The sequence below is a fragment of the Xenopus tropicalis genome, chromosome 7 (genome assembly GCF_000004195.4).
Source record: "Xenopus tropicalis strain Nigerian chromosome 7, UCB_Xtro_10.0, whole genome shotgun sequence".
NCBI classification, from domain to species: domain Eukaryota; kingdom Metazoa; phylum Chordata; class Amphibia; order Anura; family Pipidae; genus Xenopus; species Xenopus tropicalis.
Genome location: NC_030683.2, coordinates 105,417,624 through 105,435,467, shown reverse-complemented (window position 1 = coordinate 105,435,467; position 17,844 = coordinate 105,417,624). Strand labels below are relative to the sequence as shown.

Below are 17,844 nucleotides of genomic sequence, written 5' to 3'. Positions count from 1 at the left end.
AAACTCACCCATCTTCTATTTATTCCTATGGGATCCTTAGAAGCGTATTTATTAAATGCTTTATGTATTAAGCTCTAGGAGCAAAAGATTGCCTGTAATAACTTCTGCCTTTGGGCTCCTTTTTAATCCCAAGAGCAACTTGAACAGACAAGACCTATACTCTCTTAATAAAAGTAAAGTTACATAAAACAATACTTGTCACATATCCTTAGATTCCACCATATCCTTTATTATTTTATTACCATCCTTTATTTATATAGTGCCAACATATTTACACAGCACTTCACAGAGATTATACATCATTCACATCAATCCCTGCCCCAGCAGAGCTTACAGTCTAAATTCCCTCTCACATTCACATAAAGTAAGGTCAATTTTCATTTTACATCCATAACTTATTATATTACATTGTTCCTAGTAGAAAAAGCTATGAAAATATAATAGAAACATGTACATATTGCGCTATTCCAAATATTCAAATACATGAATGCAATTCAGTCTATGAAAACTGGAGGTTGACGTCTTTCATGAGGTCTTGGTAAATCTTATTAAATTCTTCTTCTCGTTCCGGAGTAAAATAGTTTTTCCAGTCTCCAGTGATACCTAAAAAGACAAGTCCAGGAGGAAAAATATGAAAAAAATAAAGACATTAATACTACTAAAATAAGAACAGTAACAACAAAAAAAAAATAACTTGATTCACGAGCAGAGCTGCCATATAACCCCATAAACAAGAAAAGCAACAGCAGAAGCAAAAAGGGGCAGGCTGTGATGTAAAGGGGGTGGAGCCATGACATGCAGATGCCGGAGGGCGGGTTATGGAGTGGTCTGGGAAGAAGTAAAAAGGTATGTTGGGGACGGATTAGGGGCAGATTGAGGGTGGGTCAGGGGCTCATTTTAAGGGTATTACAAATAGCAGCAACTACATTGCCAGTAAATTTGTAATATACTAGCCCCAGCCTTGGCAAGCACCAGATAGGCCAGTACATTACCAGCCAGGTGGTATCCCATAGTTTCATCATCCCGTTCTCATTTTCACTATAGGTCTATATGATGACACCTATTATATTTATCACTATTTACACATTGAATTGTTTTCTTGTACCTTTTCTGTGGAACGACCCTTTGGCTTTGCTGAATATATAGTCAGGCACGGCACTGTAGTTGGACATCTCATTGTCCTTCATTGCTTTGAAAGAGGAATTTTCCACTACAGAATTTATGGCGGCATCATCCAACTCCTTTCCAAGAAACTGACAGATCTTAATCACATTGCTTTTTAGATCCTAAAACATTAATTATCAGTTAGTTTATTATGCTAATCAATTAAAAAAAGAAGAAATGGAAATCTTATTGGCAATGCCTTCACACATTATTACAAAAGGAATCTCTGCCCATCTGTTTAACATCCTCATTCATTTGGCACATACCCTGTACCAGAGGCTTTTACAAATGATTAGACTACCTTTTGAGGCCAAAGCCCCCCACCCAGGCCATAACTAGGTTACAGACATAACACAGAAAGAAATCGCCAGCGCTCGGTCTAACCCACGCTGTAGTGTTGACCAGCTGCTAGAAACACACTATTGTGCCAGCGCTCGGTCTAACCCACAATCTGGAGTTGACCAGCTGCTATAAACGATAAAAAGCCATTAATTATACACAAAGAGAAAGAAAGTTTGCCAGCGCTTAGTTTGCCTTTAAAAATAATTTTTACAAAAATGAGGTGTTAGTACCACACTTTGGCCAAAATATGTAAGCTCACGTGCCACGTCAAGGCCCCTCATTGTACGCGAGTCCTACACTGTCTAATGACTTTGAGTCTGTGATGCAATTAAAATAAAGTCCCCCAGAAAACAATGTGACAGAGTATTAAGACCTATTGCACCTACCTTTAGCTCAAAAAGGCTTAACAGACATAAGGCTGCATAACTGTAGTAGCAATTAGGTTATAGTTCCAACTATGTGACATCACAGCAAAATTTTGCCACACAAAAATTCCCATTCAATGCCCCCCCCCAAAAAAGCACCCATTGACTTTTCGCTTTTTCTCGACTTTTCCGGCAAAGATAAGCAGGAAAGGTTCGTTCATCACTTCTAGACATAAAAAAAAAAAAAATCTACCATCGCTATTGTTGGCTGTTTTCCCAAAAGTCATATTTTATTGTTGGTGCTAGTACAAGTATTAATAATTGATTCCAAACAAGCTCCAAGAAAATCCAACAGGCTAAATGGGTTTATCTTTAGCCTATATGATAAACCCATGTAAATGGGATTTGTTTAGAATTCATTCTAGGTCTTTTATTAATACTTGTACTAGCACCATTTAGCTAAATGTAGCAACAATAAAATATGACTTTTGGGAAAACAGCCAACAATAGCGATGGTAGATTTATTTTTTTTAAGACAGAAGCCAGGATAATAGCTGATCAGATTCCCAACTACAGACCAGTTTCGACCTTCTTGGGGCTCATCAGTGTAGTGCAGGGTTTTCTGATCAGCTTATATAGAGCCAGGAGTGGGGATTCACAAACAAATCATTGGCTTCTATCTTAGAAACCCGGGTTGGAAGTTTTAGCCTATAGGATTAACCCATGTAAATGGGATTTTCTTGGAGCCTGTTTGGAATTCATCCCCAGAATTCCTTTTGTTTATTGGTATCTGTATGAGGCAGTCTCCTCAACCCCAATGATTTGTTTGTGAATGTACCTCTTGTAACTCTTATTTGCCAAGCCCCAGATCTTGAGAATTTCAGACTAGATGACCCATAGCTGTATAATCTTCATATGCAGAATTTGACTCACAGTCAGATGTACAACATGACATTACTTACTTTGGCCATATCTTCGTATGTCAAAAGAAGAAAATTGGGGTTGTCATTAAATGGCAGCCAACCTTTCACATGATCAAACCAACCATCATAGAACACTGGAAAAGAAAAAGGAGGCCATGAGAGTATAACATAAATGGCTGCTTTTCAGCTGTTAAGTGCAACACATAATCCTACAAACACAAGACAAATAACTGGTCTTTAGATGAACAAGAAGAATAAAAATCTAGATTAATAACAATGTGTGCCCTAGTCTCATATACTTTTACATGTACAGCTGTAAACTGTAAAGGGCCATGAGCCACATTTAAATGGAAAAAGTGTTGGGGAGCAACACAAGCATGAAAAAGGTTCCTAAGGGTAGAAATAGGAGCTTTAATTGGCTACTTAATAGCCCCTATGTGGACTGGCAGCCTACAGGAGGCTCTATTTGGCATTATACTTGGTTTTTATGCAACCAAAACTTGCTTTCTTACCAGAAATTTGAAAATGAGCTCCTACTTTGAGGCCACTGGGAGCAACATCCAAGGGGTTGGTGAGCATCATGTTGCTTATAGGCTAGTTTGTATGCTCTTGCTGGCTGAGCTGGTGGGCAATGGGTGTATATATAGATGTAGGGAGGGTTAGTGTGCCACCATTTTTTTGGTTGTTGGTGAGTGAAAAGCAAATAATAAAGAAAAAAGGTAAGAAAAGGAGTACACTAGTTATTAGAGTAGCGTAGGTATTGCAGGGGTGAGTTAAGGTGGCCATACACAGGCACCGCAAATTTAAGCTGCGGTTTGTATCCTTCATACCATTTCAGGAGCTTATCTGCCCCTGTATGGGGCCCTCACACAGGCCTCCCTTGAGGCCCACACAAGGTAGGTATATCGGGGGAAATATTTGCTTGTTTGGTGACCTCGGATGGCCTAGCAGGGGTGGGCAATGTCACATCTGTTCTGCTATTGGAGTGTATATTGTAGCTTGTTTAACCCCTTTGGTGAAAGGACTAATAGGAATGATAAAGGACTGGGTAGGAGATTAAAACCCCTGTCAAATGTCCTGCCCAGTCTCCAGTGTAGATGTGGCCAGTGGGTCAATCTTTGCTGCCCTAGGCCTGGGCCTTTGTGGCCTGCTCACAAATCTGGCCCTGAAAGAGAAAAGAGATCATTTTCAACTTCCGTGTTCATGTGACTCAAAGCCACGTGATTTTAAGGATTTAAATTCGGTTTAGGCAGGCACTTGGATTCGACTGAATCTGAATCCTGCTGAAAATGGCTAAATCTTGGTCAAATCCTGAATCCTGGATTTGGTGCATCCCTAGGAAAAATGGGTTACGCATGAGGTTCCAGCAAAAAATATGAGAACATGACTTGCACTGCCATATGCCAGGGGGGTAAGTGATAGGGAGCATCAGCAGGTTACTATGTATTGTGCTGATTTGCTAATATCAATATATACAGTAAAACTGTGTGTTCAAATATAAATACAAACAAATATTATAAGGGATTACAAATTGAAAGTCCCAGTGTGGCTATGAATGAATAATGCTAGATTAGATAAACTTTGTTTGTGCCCAGGGAAAGGTGGTCATCACTTGCGTGTCAGGGATCATTACCCAGCTACAGGATCCATCTGACAACAATGGCTTGGAGTGTTATCCAATAGAAGAAGATAAAGTTGACCATCCTTATTTAAAAACTTAGATGAATGAATATGGCTAGACTCTTTCAGAAGAGTAATATTGACAGTGAAGACTAGAGAGCTTCAAAAGGAACTTGGTTATATAGGAAAGCCAGTGACAGACCATGAGTGCACCTTGTCTTGTGATTTATGCCATAAATTCTCAGCGATTACTTACTGTCTTTACTTAGAAATAAGGAGACAAACTCCTGGAAATCTTCCCTGTATTCCAGGAACTGAGCAATCAGGGAAAAGAAATACAGAGACACGCAGACATCTTTTGGATTTCGTATGGTGTAGATAACCTGAAAGCAGAATTATGGATTTCACGTAGGTAGAATTAATTCGTACACACACACAAACAAGTGTCAGAATGATACAACCTATTATCTTATCATTTAACACATATACATGATATGACATCATTATGACATTTATTATTAGTAGTAAAAGATTGTTATGGAAGGCTAGCATTGTTTCTATTAATAGAAAGCCCTATATCTATGCCATACTATTAAAATGTCTCATGTATTACCCCCTATTGTCTCTGGAAAAACCATTTCAGACATGCCTTGTATATCTTAAACTGCCCAGAAAAACAGATACAGATATTTGTATTGTATAATCATCAATTTGTGTGCATAGGCAACTGTTTAAAATACAGTGGAGCAATTTCCCAACACCACATGCACCCAGGGATACAGGCATTTGAATTGTATATATGAATAGAGGGAAAGCATGAAAAATTGATCATTATAGTAGAGATAAGTAATAGAGGCTGGTAAGGGGGCCCTAAGCACTTTGCTGCCTTACATAGCATAACAATGCCTTGAAAGATCAATAAGAGTGTGTGTGCCCGAACTGTAAAAATATTTACCATACAAAAGCCATTACATATCTCCCATATTCCCACTCACCTTGGCCTTTGTCTTGAAGAAAGATTGTGGAAATAAATGAAAAGGGAGATGCGTTGTGATGAGCCGAGGGGACGGTCTGTTCTCCAATTTGCTTCGGCCGGTATATTGTTCTAGCCAGGGAACACGATCCCAACTATACTCTGTCTTTACTGGGGCAGGGTCTCCATTGCTATAAATGAGTGTTAGGATTTCCTGCATCCAAGTCGTGCCTGTAATTATTTGAATACAAATTATTTATCGATTTTATACATCGATAAGAGATAAATACTGAGCTTCATGGCATTTACATTATGGGTTTCGTACTGTGTTCTGCTTCTTCTGATTAAATGCAAGGCCTCTCTTATTTGCTCCCAAACCATATAGATTTTCATAAAAAACAGAGGCATTTTTAGACATATACAGTATATGTTTTACCAGAATTTATATGTGACAATGTGCTTATCTAAGCTTATTTTTTTTTAGAGTTAAAATGAAAATGTTGCTGTTTATTATTCCCAAATGCTTGCAGCAGCTCATTTATCAAATGAAGCCCATTGTATCACTATGCTGATTGATGCAGAAGGTAGCCAGCTTTAGTTTCCCTTTAAGACTACAAGGTAAATGTCAGCAAAATCAAAACAGTGTTCATTGGGCTTATATGTGCAATATACATAGATTTAATACGCAGCTTTTTTATGAGCTTTTTTTCCATGATTTTTACTATGGTTTGGAAGAGTTAGCTAAGCCTGGCCCCATGTTTTCCTGCTGATCTGGATGATTACTTTGAGATTAAAAATAATGGTACAGTCGAACATCACAGTGCAACGCAGCGTAAGTTATGTAGTTCCTGCATGCGGTCTCTAAGCTGTAAAGAAATTGTTACAATTTGTAACATCAATGTTTAGTCCCTCCTCCCCTGCCAGGATTTCATATGATGCAGAAAGAGAAGAACTGTTTTGCACAGGGCCGGATTTGTGCACCCCGAGGCCGCCCCCTATGGCCACCGTAATATATATATACCGTAAGCTTAGCTAACTGACTGCAGCCTAAAGAACAGGCAGCGAATGAGAAGAAAAGCAGAGAGGGAGCTAACAAAGAATTTCATAAGGTAGAGCATATGAAGCCTAAAGCCGGCCATACATGCACCGATAATATTGTATGAAACCTTGTTTTGTACGATATTTGGTGAGTGTATGGCGGCTTGACGAGGCGACTGAAAGAGACCCCCCCCCCGCCTTAAAAAAAAAAAAGCCCCTAGTGTGTTCAGCAAAGACTACATGCACCAGGCGGTTTTGTATGCTTAAATTGTGTTCAAGATTGCACCCAATCCAAATTTGCTGCATTTACTCAGAAAAATAGTGCAGGTATAGGATCAGTTATCCGGAAAGCTTGGGACATTGTGTTTTCCAGATATCAGATCTTTTCATAATTTGGATCTCTTTGCCTTATGTCTGCTAAAAATCATTTGAATATGAAATAAACCCGGTAAGATTGTTTGTCTCCCCACCCCGAATATGGATTCATGCAGCTTAGTTACCATCACAAGCTATTGTTTTATTATCACTGTTTTTATTACAGAGAAAAAAAAATCATGTTTAAAAAGTAGAATTATTTGCTTAAAATAGGCCCTATAGGAGGTGGCCTTCCTGTAATTTGGAGCTTTCTGGTTTAGGGGCTCTACCTCTGCCAGTTCTGTTAAGGATAATCTCCCACCCCAACAAAAATTAAATACATTTAAACACATATAAAACTACTAGATGCTTCACATCATGACGTAGATAAATGAAAACCTTCATGTACGTTCCTACATATTACTATTCAACTACTCAACAACCCCCCCCTGCGCCAAACCATCAAAGAAATGTTATTTAGCAGAAATAGAATATAAGAATTTATTACCTGATTTCGGGAACGTTACATTAAAAACATCATCGTTGCGCGTCACAAACTCTTTCCAAGCATAAGTTAAGCTCTCCACTGTATGGACATTGGAAGGCACTCGCATTCCTTCAAAGGTCAAGTAGTCCCGGGAAACCTGAAAATCCCCCATTTTCACTCTGGTTTGAGAGGGGAAAATACCATATATAAGCTAAGCAGTGTTTATAGGTAGTGGGAAGCTGTGCTTGTGCATTAAAAGATGTCTGCTTACAAGTATTGTATAATAGTATTTTTTCAGCAATTTGTCCAGTGTCATCACCTTTTGTGCAAAAAAAATAAATATGCCAGCCTTTTCCTTCCTATAACATTGGCATCAAGTACCATTCTTGGCCACTTTATATGAATTGGGCAAAACAGATAATAAGCTATATGGCTTATGCCATAAGACATAAGCCCATGTTCACCATGTATAGTCATGTTCACCATGGTCACACACATTCAAACACAATTAGTGAAAAATAGATTTATTTTTCTAATAATTAGCACAGTAAATAAGAACATGACCCTATAACATATTTATGATGCCAGAAACAGTGTAAAAAGAATTGCGCAAAGTTCTTTGTGCTGCTAAAAAACAACTTTGAACTACGGCTGTCACTTGTCCTTTTTTCCCACAGACTGTCCATTAAAAAAAGTCTGTTCAGATTTCACCTGAACCCATTTCACAGGCTGCCATTTTATAGCCCTGTCCCTCAAGTCATCTGATATGCCCCTGACCTCATCCACTTGCTCCTTGTCCTGAGTGTCCAGATTCAAAGGTGGCAACCCAAGGTCCAGTGGCGTACTTATAGAGGCCCAGGGGAAATGGGGGCCCAGACTGTAGGGTCTGCTTCTACTATAGCTGTGTAGAAAGCCCCCCTCCTTCGCACTCTTACCCTTCTAAGAGCAAGTGGACAGGGAACAGGTGAGGTTAGCAGGCCGGTGGAGAACAGGCAAGGTGGGTAGGGGTCACTGACTAGGAGAAACAGGGTTGCATTTGGTCTGAATTTAGTGCTGTATTTAATTGGGACCTGTGCATTCAGTGTGGCTAGTGGTGGGCAGCACATGGGCGGCCCCTGGACCAACCCAAAGCTTGCACATCAATCAGAGGCACAGGATGGCATCTTCTGGGGGGCTGTGAAGCACAGGAAAGCCCTACTTATTCTAAGTGAGGATTTAGTTATGAACCTACTGGTCAGACAGGGTTAGTGACTTACACCTGCCAGTACTGCACTCTGCTCTGGGTGCAAACGCTCACTGAATGAGCACAAAGTCATTTTGCACCCCATAGTGCTCATGTGCCTGTAGCAGAAATAAATGACCCCTTTAATATTGCACTTTGTTTTTCTGTTGGCTTTTCCTTATGCAATTTAATTGTGTCCGGTCCTTCCTTTTAGTTTTCCCCACCCTCTTTTTCCTATTTCACATTTTTGTCTCAACAGCTTGTTTCCTGCTTCTCATCTTTCTTTCCTTCTCTTCCCTTGTTTTTCCTTACCCTTGCCCATTATGCTTCCCTTAGTTCCACTGCTTTATATCAAACCTTTTCTCTCCAAATCTCTCTCAGATCTTTTCATTCTCTAATTTTTTGCTCACTCCCTTTGAGTTTGGCCGCTTATCTGCCCATATATTGGCCCTCGCTAGCTGCCTCCAACCCTGATAGATATCTGGCCAGATATCAATTGGGCAGGTTTGAATCCCATTGTGTGGGGACTGCATTGGTGCATTGCTGCTGTCCTTTCCCAATGGGCCTGTATAGGAGTCTATCATGATCCGATTATTGGCCTGGCAGCCAAACAACTGGATCAGCCTGATTTGGCCCAGAATGTGGGTGGCTAAATCGGACAAAGATCCAGTTGTTCTCTGGGCCTCTTTCTGTGTGGTTACCAAGGAATGTATTTGTATTGCTTGTGCTAGCATGGGGAGATTGTGTAAGCAAGCACATTTGTAAAGTGCCTATGTTCATAGATCCCAAAAGATAAAGTTTGTTGTTCTAGTGATACAATGATTTAAATCACGTGCGTTCTGGAAAACTGTAGAGCCGCAGCCTCATTTCCCATCTCTTGCACAGAATATTCTATGTTTAAAACAAAGGGAGCACAAACTGTACACTCGTGGGAAACCCTTAATGAATGAACTGCAATCCGACACAGGATAAAGCTTAAAGGTGGCTGCTGGTTTATATGTAGGTAATTCAATATTCTAAACTACACCTGGCACCTCACTCACTCCGCCATTATCTGTTGCACAGCAACTGCAGATATTTTAGTAGATTGAACATTTAAGGGACTAATTAAAACTCGGTGTTGCCTGTGGTGGGAAAAAAAATGGATTCACAGAGCAAATTAAAATTCCTAGCAGGATTTGCATTAGTGCGCGCCACAACAGGAACTGTAATCAGACTGATGTGTGTTGAATCCAGTTTACACATATTAACAGATGCAATAAACATCTATACTTATCCCCCAGCATATGTCATTGTGCACATTTGGATCCATGATACTGATTAAATCCCCATGATTCTTACACAATATATGCAAAGTACCATACAGCATGGACTCTTTACCATTGGTCCCTGTTTTTTTACCACCAGTCCCCAGATGTTGCTGTACAGGTTATATGTATATATACTTTGTTATGTGTTAAAAAATCTTAGGTGCAGTAATTGGGCAACAACTGGAGAAACAGGGCACTAGGTAGATACCCATGCCAGGGTACCACACAGGCCTGGACTGGCAATCTGTAGATTTTGGCAAATACCAGAGGGGCTGCTGTAAGATGCCATAGACAGTCACTATTTATTGGGCTGGTGGGGGCTGTTTGTATAGATACAGTACAAGCAACATCCTTAGTCAGTATTCTGAGCTTGTGCAATGTACCAAAATGTCTGTTCTGAAATTTCTGCAGTCCAATATATGGGGAAAACTAGACATGTCAACGAACTAGTATTTTTTGGGACTTTCCTGACTTGGGCACAGCAAGGTGGGTAACTGGAGTACAATGGAGCATGACACCCAAAGTTCAGCATGAGATGGTTATTATAATTCCCCTTGCTTAAGTAGGTAAAATAGGAAATTTCCTCTTTCCACCCATATTGAGGTGTCAGTCTGGAGGTGTTTTCTGTTTTCCAGTGCTATTGCTTTTCTTATATTTGTTCCCTCCCCTTCATAAAAACTCATCTGTTTTTTTAACTTTTTTTTTTTAAAAAGTTATTACATTTTCTCTTGCATAAGCAATGACCTTGCCCTGAGGTGCCCTGGTGTTACAGGTGTGCACACTACAGTAGTTAGTAGTTTGCGTAATATTTATCGTAACAATATATATCAAATACTAAAACTTTGGAACACTAAAAATTATGTTCACTTTAGCTCTGTTCTGTCCTGTATGAACACATCCTTGCCAACTTGTTTTTCTTATCTCCAGAGCCAACTTGGCACAAACGGCTTTAAACTGCCCTGAATCCATGAGGAATACCTACAAAGAGGGCCAGCTAGCTTTTGATAAATGCCGGTGTCCTTGGATCCAGCCAATACAAACATGTAGCACTGCCAAAAATGCATGGTCATCAGAATTCAGCATATAACTTCTATATTTTATCTGGTGCTGTATGGGGCCCACTTCTCAGCTGCAGGCCCCCAGTTTGAGAATAGCATGCAGTTTATGATGTTTCACGCATTGTTAAATGCAGACTGTTAAACCTTCAGCAGAAAAGGTAGCTTTAAATTATATTTAAGCACGTGCAGCCCACATGTTTGTTACATGGTTGACATTACTAAGCAAAAACAGAATTGTCACATCTCTACCTGTTATGCCCCCTGAAGCTATTCTGCGTTAGATTCCCAGACCAACAAAATAGAGCCATGTAGCTCAGCCCTTAGAGACTGAAAATGGTTTTCCAAGATACTGATCCCAGCATGATTTAATGCATTTATAAATATGTGTCACATACATGACACTAGGGGGCCTGTATATATGTAGGCAGTGCACAAGATGAAAAATAGATGCAGAATTAAACTCACCTGAGTGCACTCTTATTCCCCCCAAATCTTTTGTGCTCAGTGATTGGGGAAATGCAGCTAAAATAAACCCCACTACAGTTAAAGATATTGCCTAGAACTGTTTCATCTTTATCTATCCTTTGAGTCATGTTAAACATAACGCCACACAGGTTTGATTCCTGGCCTGTGTATATCCAAGATTCAAACCCTACAGTGACATTTGCCTTTCTCTGTGCTTGCACCCGAAGCCATTGCGTTGGCCCAGGTGCCTGTGCCCCGGCCGGTGCGATGGGCGCAGGTGGAGGCACAGGGAGAGGCTGACAGCAACAGAGGGGCTGATTTGCAGCCTGCATTTATCCACAGGTCAAGAATCAACCCCACGTGGCATTAGCTGTATAGTTCCCTTTGTATCAGCAGTTATATATGGTGCTTCTGACATCAAATAGAGCTCAGTACACTACAGATTGCCACAGTGTCGGACTGGCCCACCAGGATACCAGGAAAACTCCCGGTGGGTCCAAGGGTCAGTGGGCCCTCCTGCTCCTTACCATTTGGCCTGCTTCATGGTCATTCCCTATTTCTGAATGGGAACAAAGAGGAGAAATAGATGGAAGAATAGATGCTAGCATGTTAATAAAAGAGACTGGGAGAATAAAGAGGTTGGGTTAGGAAAGGAGGAAAAATTATTTAGAGAGTGGGTCTATGGTCTAAGGTTTTCTGGTGGGCCCCTGGGGTCCCAGTCTGACACTGGACTGCCATTCCAGTTGCATGTCCTAAGTGCTTGGTTGTATTCGATATGGATCATGGCACCCAAGTTGTAACATGCTGTAATGTATGGATGTCTCCAATCACATACACTCATGGGTCATAACAAAAGGGTACCCTGAGACCACACACTTAGGGGCAAATTTATCAAAATGTGAGTTTAAAGCTTAATATATAAAAACACACCCACATTCTATTTATACCTATGGGGAATTTAGAAGCGTATTTATCAAATGGTGAACTCCAGTTTTCACCCATTGATGCAGTCTATACACATAGGAAAGAATAGAACATGGGTGAGTTTTTATGAAGCTTTAAACTCACATTTTGAGTTAGTAGTAGTATCCTACTGTGGATTAATAAAGAGGTGTTACTGTGTGTTTAACCTTTAAATTAATCCTTTGTTTCATGAGTGCTTTCTTTTGTGGGTTTGTTGTTATAACATAGGACGTGCTTATCATGGTCAAAACACAGGCTCGCCTACTTGAAAGCTACCCTTGCAACTGATGAAAAAGAGCGGTGCTCAGTTCCAAAAGCAAAGTCCATTCCCTGATGATTCCATGATTCTGTATAGTGGCCAACACCCTGCATGGACTTTATCATCAGCAAAGTTTCAAGGATAATATAAACGTCATGAAAAAGTTATAGGAGCCAAGACCTTGCATAGTAATTGCCTCCCAGAGACAGCTATCTTTCAAAGAACAAAATAGCTGGCCCCACAGTGACCCGGAGACACTGAAAAAGGAAAAATGAGGGGGAAGAATTGGAGAGGCCACAATAAGGGCCAGGGATTATTTTATACCAGTAAAACAGCATTTTTTATAAAGGGGGGAGTATACTCAGTAACAACTGCAATGTACTCAGATCAGCAGATTTGGGATTCTGATTGTGTTTTTGCAGGGAACATACTGTCCTGGTTGGCTGTATATACTGCAATATGACACCATATCTACTTCATAACACAAAGTAGGATTTAGATTTAGACTGATCTTTCTTTAGTCACCTTTTACCTGTACATTTGTACCCCTCCCAATTATCGTTTCTGTCTCCTATTTCTAATAGATTATAGGGCACGGGCCCTCATTCCCAGAATTAAAACGCCTAGCACTGAAGTATTCTCACCATCTAATTTACAATAACACCTTGTAGTGCTCCTTTGTGGTGCTATATACCATTTATAAAGGTGGCTGCTCGCCTGGCAAGGTCTCCAAGTAGCGGATTATCCCCCGATATCCCCACCTACGGGGGAAGGATCGATCGGATTAGAACGCCGGTAATAGGCGCAATTGGTTTTGGGACCAAATCACCGAGCTGGTGCAGTCTCCGATCCAACCAAATTTTTTAGCCTGCCCGATCGATAGGGATGAACATACCTTTTCCTCTTCTTTTATTTAGGAAATATGTATGGTTTTTGTAATTTCTGTCACTAAACAAGAAGCCAGTTTCACTTCCTGTACTTCCTGTCACTTCCTGATCTCAATGAACTTCAAACAAGCTGATGAAACCAATTACCAGTCCACAGACCATCCCCTGATAATGAGCTGCTCAAAGGCTGCTGCTTAAAGAAGGGAGTGATTTGTTTGTTTAAAGGAAGATAGGGAGCTCTGAACAAATTGCACTGTTTATAAAAGGGAGGGGTAAGGTGAATGAAAATAGCGCAACTTCCAAATTAGTGCTTTATAATAACAAAAGAAAAAAATAGGAAAATATGCATGTTTTTAAATTAAAACAGACAGAATGTAATTTCATGTAATTTTCATTTCATATTTATTATGTTCATTTTTAGCAAAGGAGTTTTTAGGTGTATACTGTCCCTTTAAAAGCTTATGTAAACAGGAACCTTCAAAACATTCAGCCACATTTAGCCACTCGTTCATCTGGATGCAACAAACTATGAGACTACTGGACAGTAAAGTAAAAAAGCAAATGATTATTTATGATAAATAGCAAATTATACAAAGTCTGCTTTGCACTGTTGCCCTGCACTGGTAAAATGTGTATGTATGTTACAGAAACACTACTATAGTTTATATAAATACCCTGCTGTGTAGCCATGGGGGCAGCCATTCAAGGTGGAGAAAAGGCACAGGTTACATAGCAGATAACAGATAAGCTCTGTAAAATTCAATGGTGTTTTATCAGTTATCTGCTATGTGCCTGTGCCTTTTTTCCTTTGAATGGCTGTCCCCATGGCTACACAGCAGCTTTGTTTATTAAACTGTAGTAATTATTATTATTATTATTAACATTTATTTATAAAGCGCCAACATATTCCGCAGCGCTGTACAATAAGTGGGTTTCATACATTGGACATACAGAGTAACATATAAAGCAATCAATAACCGATACAAGAGGTGAAGAGAGCCCTGCCAACAGAGCTTACAAGTAATGTTTCTAAAGCAAATATACCAGTTGTACCAGAGCAGGACAACATTATATTGTCATTACTTTTATACACTTTCATTTTTTGGTGTTACTGTTCCTATAAGTAGTTTTTTATGTATTTCTCAGGGATAATACTTATCTACTAAATAAACACTGCTTGATATGCTGTATTAATAATACCATTTAGCACTGATTAAGCCCTAAATGTGTCTTGAGCATAATCTGGTCCTGTCATTGTCATTGTGTGGTTGTCATCTCAGCAAAGATGGTCAAAAGTGAAAAAAGACACCCTGAACTATGTTTGCTGTTCCCTGTACATACAAATGTTGCTAACTAAAACCAGTGCTAAGCTTCATGGATCTCAGAAAGGGTCAAAGTAAACATTGTGCAGCTCCTCGGACATTACTAGGGGCCCCATCAATGAGCAGAGCTAGGTATAATTGTTATAGCAATGATCATTTCCATTTAAACCCTACCCCTCCTATTAGAACAGAATGAATCATTTAAACCATGAGATCTGCAGTTTATATAATAGGATACATTGTTGGAATTGTTTCCAAGTTAGTTATGATGGGAATACTGACACACTACAGCTATAAGTTCCCAATGATCCTGTATGTAACTTACCCAAGTGTTAGTTGCAACAATGCTGAAGAAGCGCGTCTGTGTGAGCCAGTTCAGCAGGACCTCAGCCCCAGCCTGAGTGTTTCCTAGAGAATCTGGCACAAAGGAAAACACAGCTCATTTATTTAGTGCAAGAGGCCAAGTACAGGGGCAGTCCCAGCAACCCTCCCTCTGCTCACATGACATTCCTCATTTTACTGATCCTTCTAGTGTGTATGTGTGCCGTTGCTGCAATCTATAGAATTTCCTGGAATGTAGTTGTTCCTGAATGTTTGTAGTACAAGTTGTATTCACGTCAAAGTTCCCTTCCATGAGCACCACAAGCTGTATTCATGTATTATCTATATATATGTTTATGCAGCATTGGACCAGATATGCAGATGTGGGAATAATACAATAAATAGAATATCAATAAAATATAAATGAGTGGCAAGGACGCTCAGTGGCACATCTTGCAGCACTGGGGGCGGATTTCAGTTCTGGGTAATATCTGCAATCTATCTACTATTTGTATATGCTCTCCCAGTATCTGTTTGGGTTTCCTCCCACATTTCAATTAAATATATACTTAGCTCCCAGTCTTATTTTTTTTTTTTTAAAAATGCTATAACCCCTTGTCCAGCAGTTCCATTTCTCCATAACGGTTATTGGGTTGCGGTGGGACTAGAGCATTTCCAGCAGTGCAGTAAATTGTCGGACAACACTCAGTTAATAGAGGTTCCCAGGATATTCAATGCCTCCCTTACATTGGCTGCTGTGGGAATAACACCTGACAATAGTTTCTAATTTGATCCATGCAGACAAAAGGGAAGAAGAAATTCCCAGACACTGCCCATATCAATGTGCCGATTGTTAAAGTGATAATTTGGGCTCAGTAAGAGCTGATAAGACCAAGTATCATTACCATGGTGTAAAAGGCCTTCTAGACCCATAAACCATAACACAGTAAATTTATCAGGCAAGAGAACCTAGAGGTCAGGGACAGGATTTTCTAGTAAGTCAGCAATTAACACAAGATATTGATGTAATTTTAAAGGGGTAGTTCACCTTTAAATGAATATTAAGCTGTAGACAGTGAGATTCCGAGATCATTTGCAATTGGAATTTTTTTTGTGGTTTTTCTGTTATTTAGATTTTTGTTCAGCAGCTCTTCAGTTTAGTATTTTAGCAGCTATCTGGTTGCTAGGGACTTATTTACCCCAGCAACCAGGCAATGGTTTGAATGAGAGACTTGAATATGAATATGGATGGTCCTGAATTGAAAGATAAGTAATAAAAAGTAACAATAGCAATAAAATCGTAGTCTCGCAGATGCAATTATTTTTGGCTGCTGGGATCAGAAGAGGAAAAATCATTTAAAAACTATAAGTAATAATGAAGACCAATTACAAATTTGCTAGGAGATATAACATTACAAATTCACTAAAAGGTGACCTACCCTTTAAGACATATGTTGTCAGTGAGCAGTGTCCCTAGAGTGTCCCACAGGTAGTCCATGTGTAGCCAAGCCACAGGTAGGCTGGTATACTGCAGTCCTTGCTGTTCATCCAGGTTTCACAGATCCAGTGGGGCTGATGGTTCCATAAGAGTCCAAAGGACATTGCTGGGAGGAAAGTTGGTCTCTGGGCCCCCCTTTACTAGTGAGTGATAGATCCTTTTCCATAAGATGTTGTCCGTTTCCATTAATGTGGATCAGGAGCTATAGTCCCAGTTGCATTCCACCTGCGTTTGGTGCTTGCATGCCCCTGACTGAATTCCCATGTGGTGGAACAAAAGAGAACACAGGGTGAAATGCTCGTGGGTAAGAGCCATAATGGCAAGGTACCTTTTTTTAAAGCAAATAACCACAAGTTTTTTCCAAAATGCTGCATATTCCCAAAAAATTGTGGCCACGCCTTAAGTTTGTATACAGTGCAATGGTGTGTGGCCTACCGTTATGCACACTACTTAACATGCAGTTTGTTGGGAATCAACAAAATTTGTGGCTAACAATGTGAGAGTAGGGATAGTGTCAATACCTTTAGGCTGATGCCACTCATAGAGTATTCTCTGCAGTCATGTTTCTGCTTGCCAAAAATCTGCCATTAAGCTTAAAAAAAAAATCTACTTGTGCCTGGACCCGAAGTATTGAATTGGGCCACGTGTAGGCATACACAGCCGATATCCGCCAGCAAATGCAAAGTCTTGGGCGTACCTGCACCCAGGGCAGATTCAATGCTTTCGGGTGCAGGCACAAATTGAAGATTTTTTAAGCATAGGGGCGGATTCTCAGCAAGTGTTTTTCAGCTTGCCGACAATACACTACGTGTGGTATCAGCCTTAGGCTAATGTCACACCATGCGGATAGTGTATATTTTCGGCAAGCCATAAAACGCTTACCGAAAATATGCACCATATGCTCCTACTTGTGACTGCACCCGAATAAATGGAATACGCTCAGGTGCAGGCACATGTAGCCGAAATCTGCATAAAAACACGAGAGAATGCAAAGTCTCACGTTTTATGCAGATTTCTGCTACATAAAGTATCTAGTATAGGATACAGAGGCTGTGGCAGGGCCAAGTATCTATTGTAGAATAGTGTAGGATAGAGGGACTGGGCAGGGCTGAGTATCTAGTGTAGAGTAGTATAGGATAGAGGGACTGGGCAGGGCTGAGTATCTAGTGTAGAGTAGTATAGGATAGAGGGACTGGGCAGGGCTGAGTATCTAGTGTAGAGTAGTGTAGAATATAGAGGTTGGGCAGGGTTGAGTATCTAGTGTAGGATATAG

The 17,844-nt window shown here is 40.1% G+C and overlaps 1 protein-coding gene across 2 annotated transcripts; it reads right to left on the bottom strand.

The window, feature by feature from the left end:
• Nucleotides 1–207: 207 nt before the first annotated feature.
• sult2b1 (sulfotransferase family 2B member 1) lies at nucleotides 208–15,774 on the bottom strand. Of its 2 annotated transcripts, XM_012966462.3 has the most exons (8): nucleotides 15,686–15,774; nucleotides 15,078–15,169; nucleotides 7,288–7,445; nucleotides 5,410–5,618; nucleotides 4,671–4,797; nucleotides 2,834–2,928; nucleotides 1,106–1,286; nucleotides 208–603 (listed from the first exon to the last, which is right to left on the bottom strand). In XM_012966462.3, exons 3-8 carry the CDS (start codon nucleotides 7,436–7,438, stop codon nucleotides 500–502), a joined length of 867 nt encoding a protein of 288 aa, XP_012821916.2. In that variant the 5' UTR covers nucleotides 7,439–7,445; nucleotides 15,078–15,169; nucleotides 15,686–15,774; the 3' UTR covers nucleotides 208–499.
• Nucleotides 15,775–17,844: the final 2,070 nt, after the last annotated feature.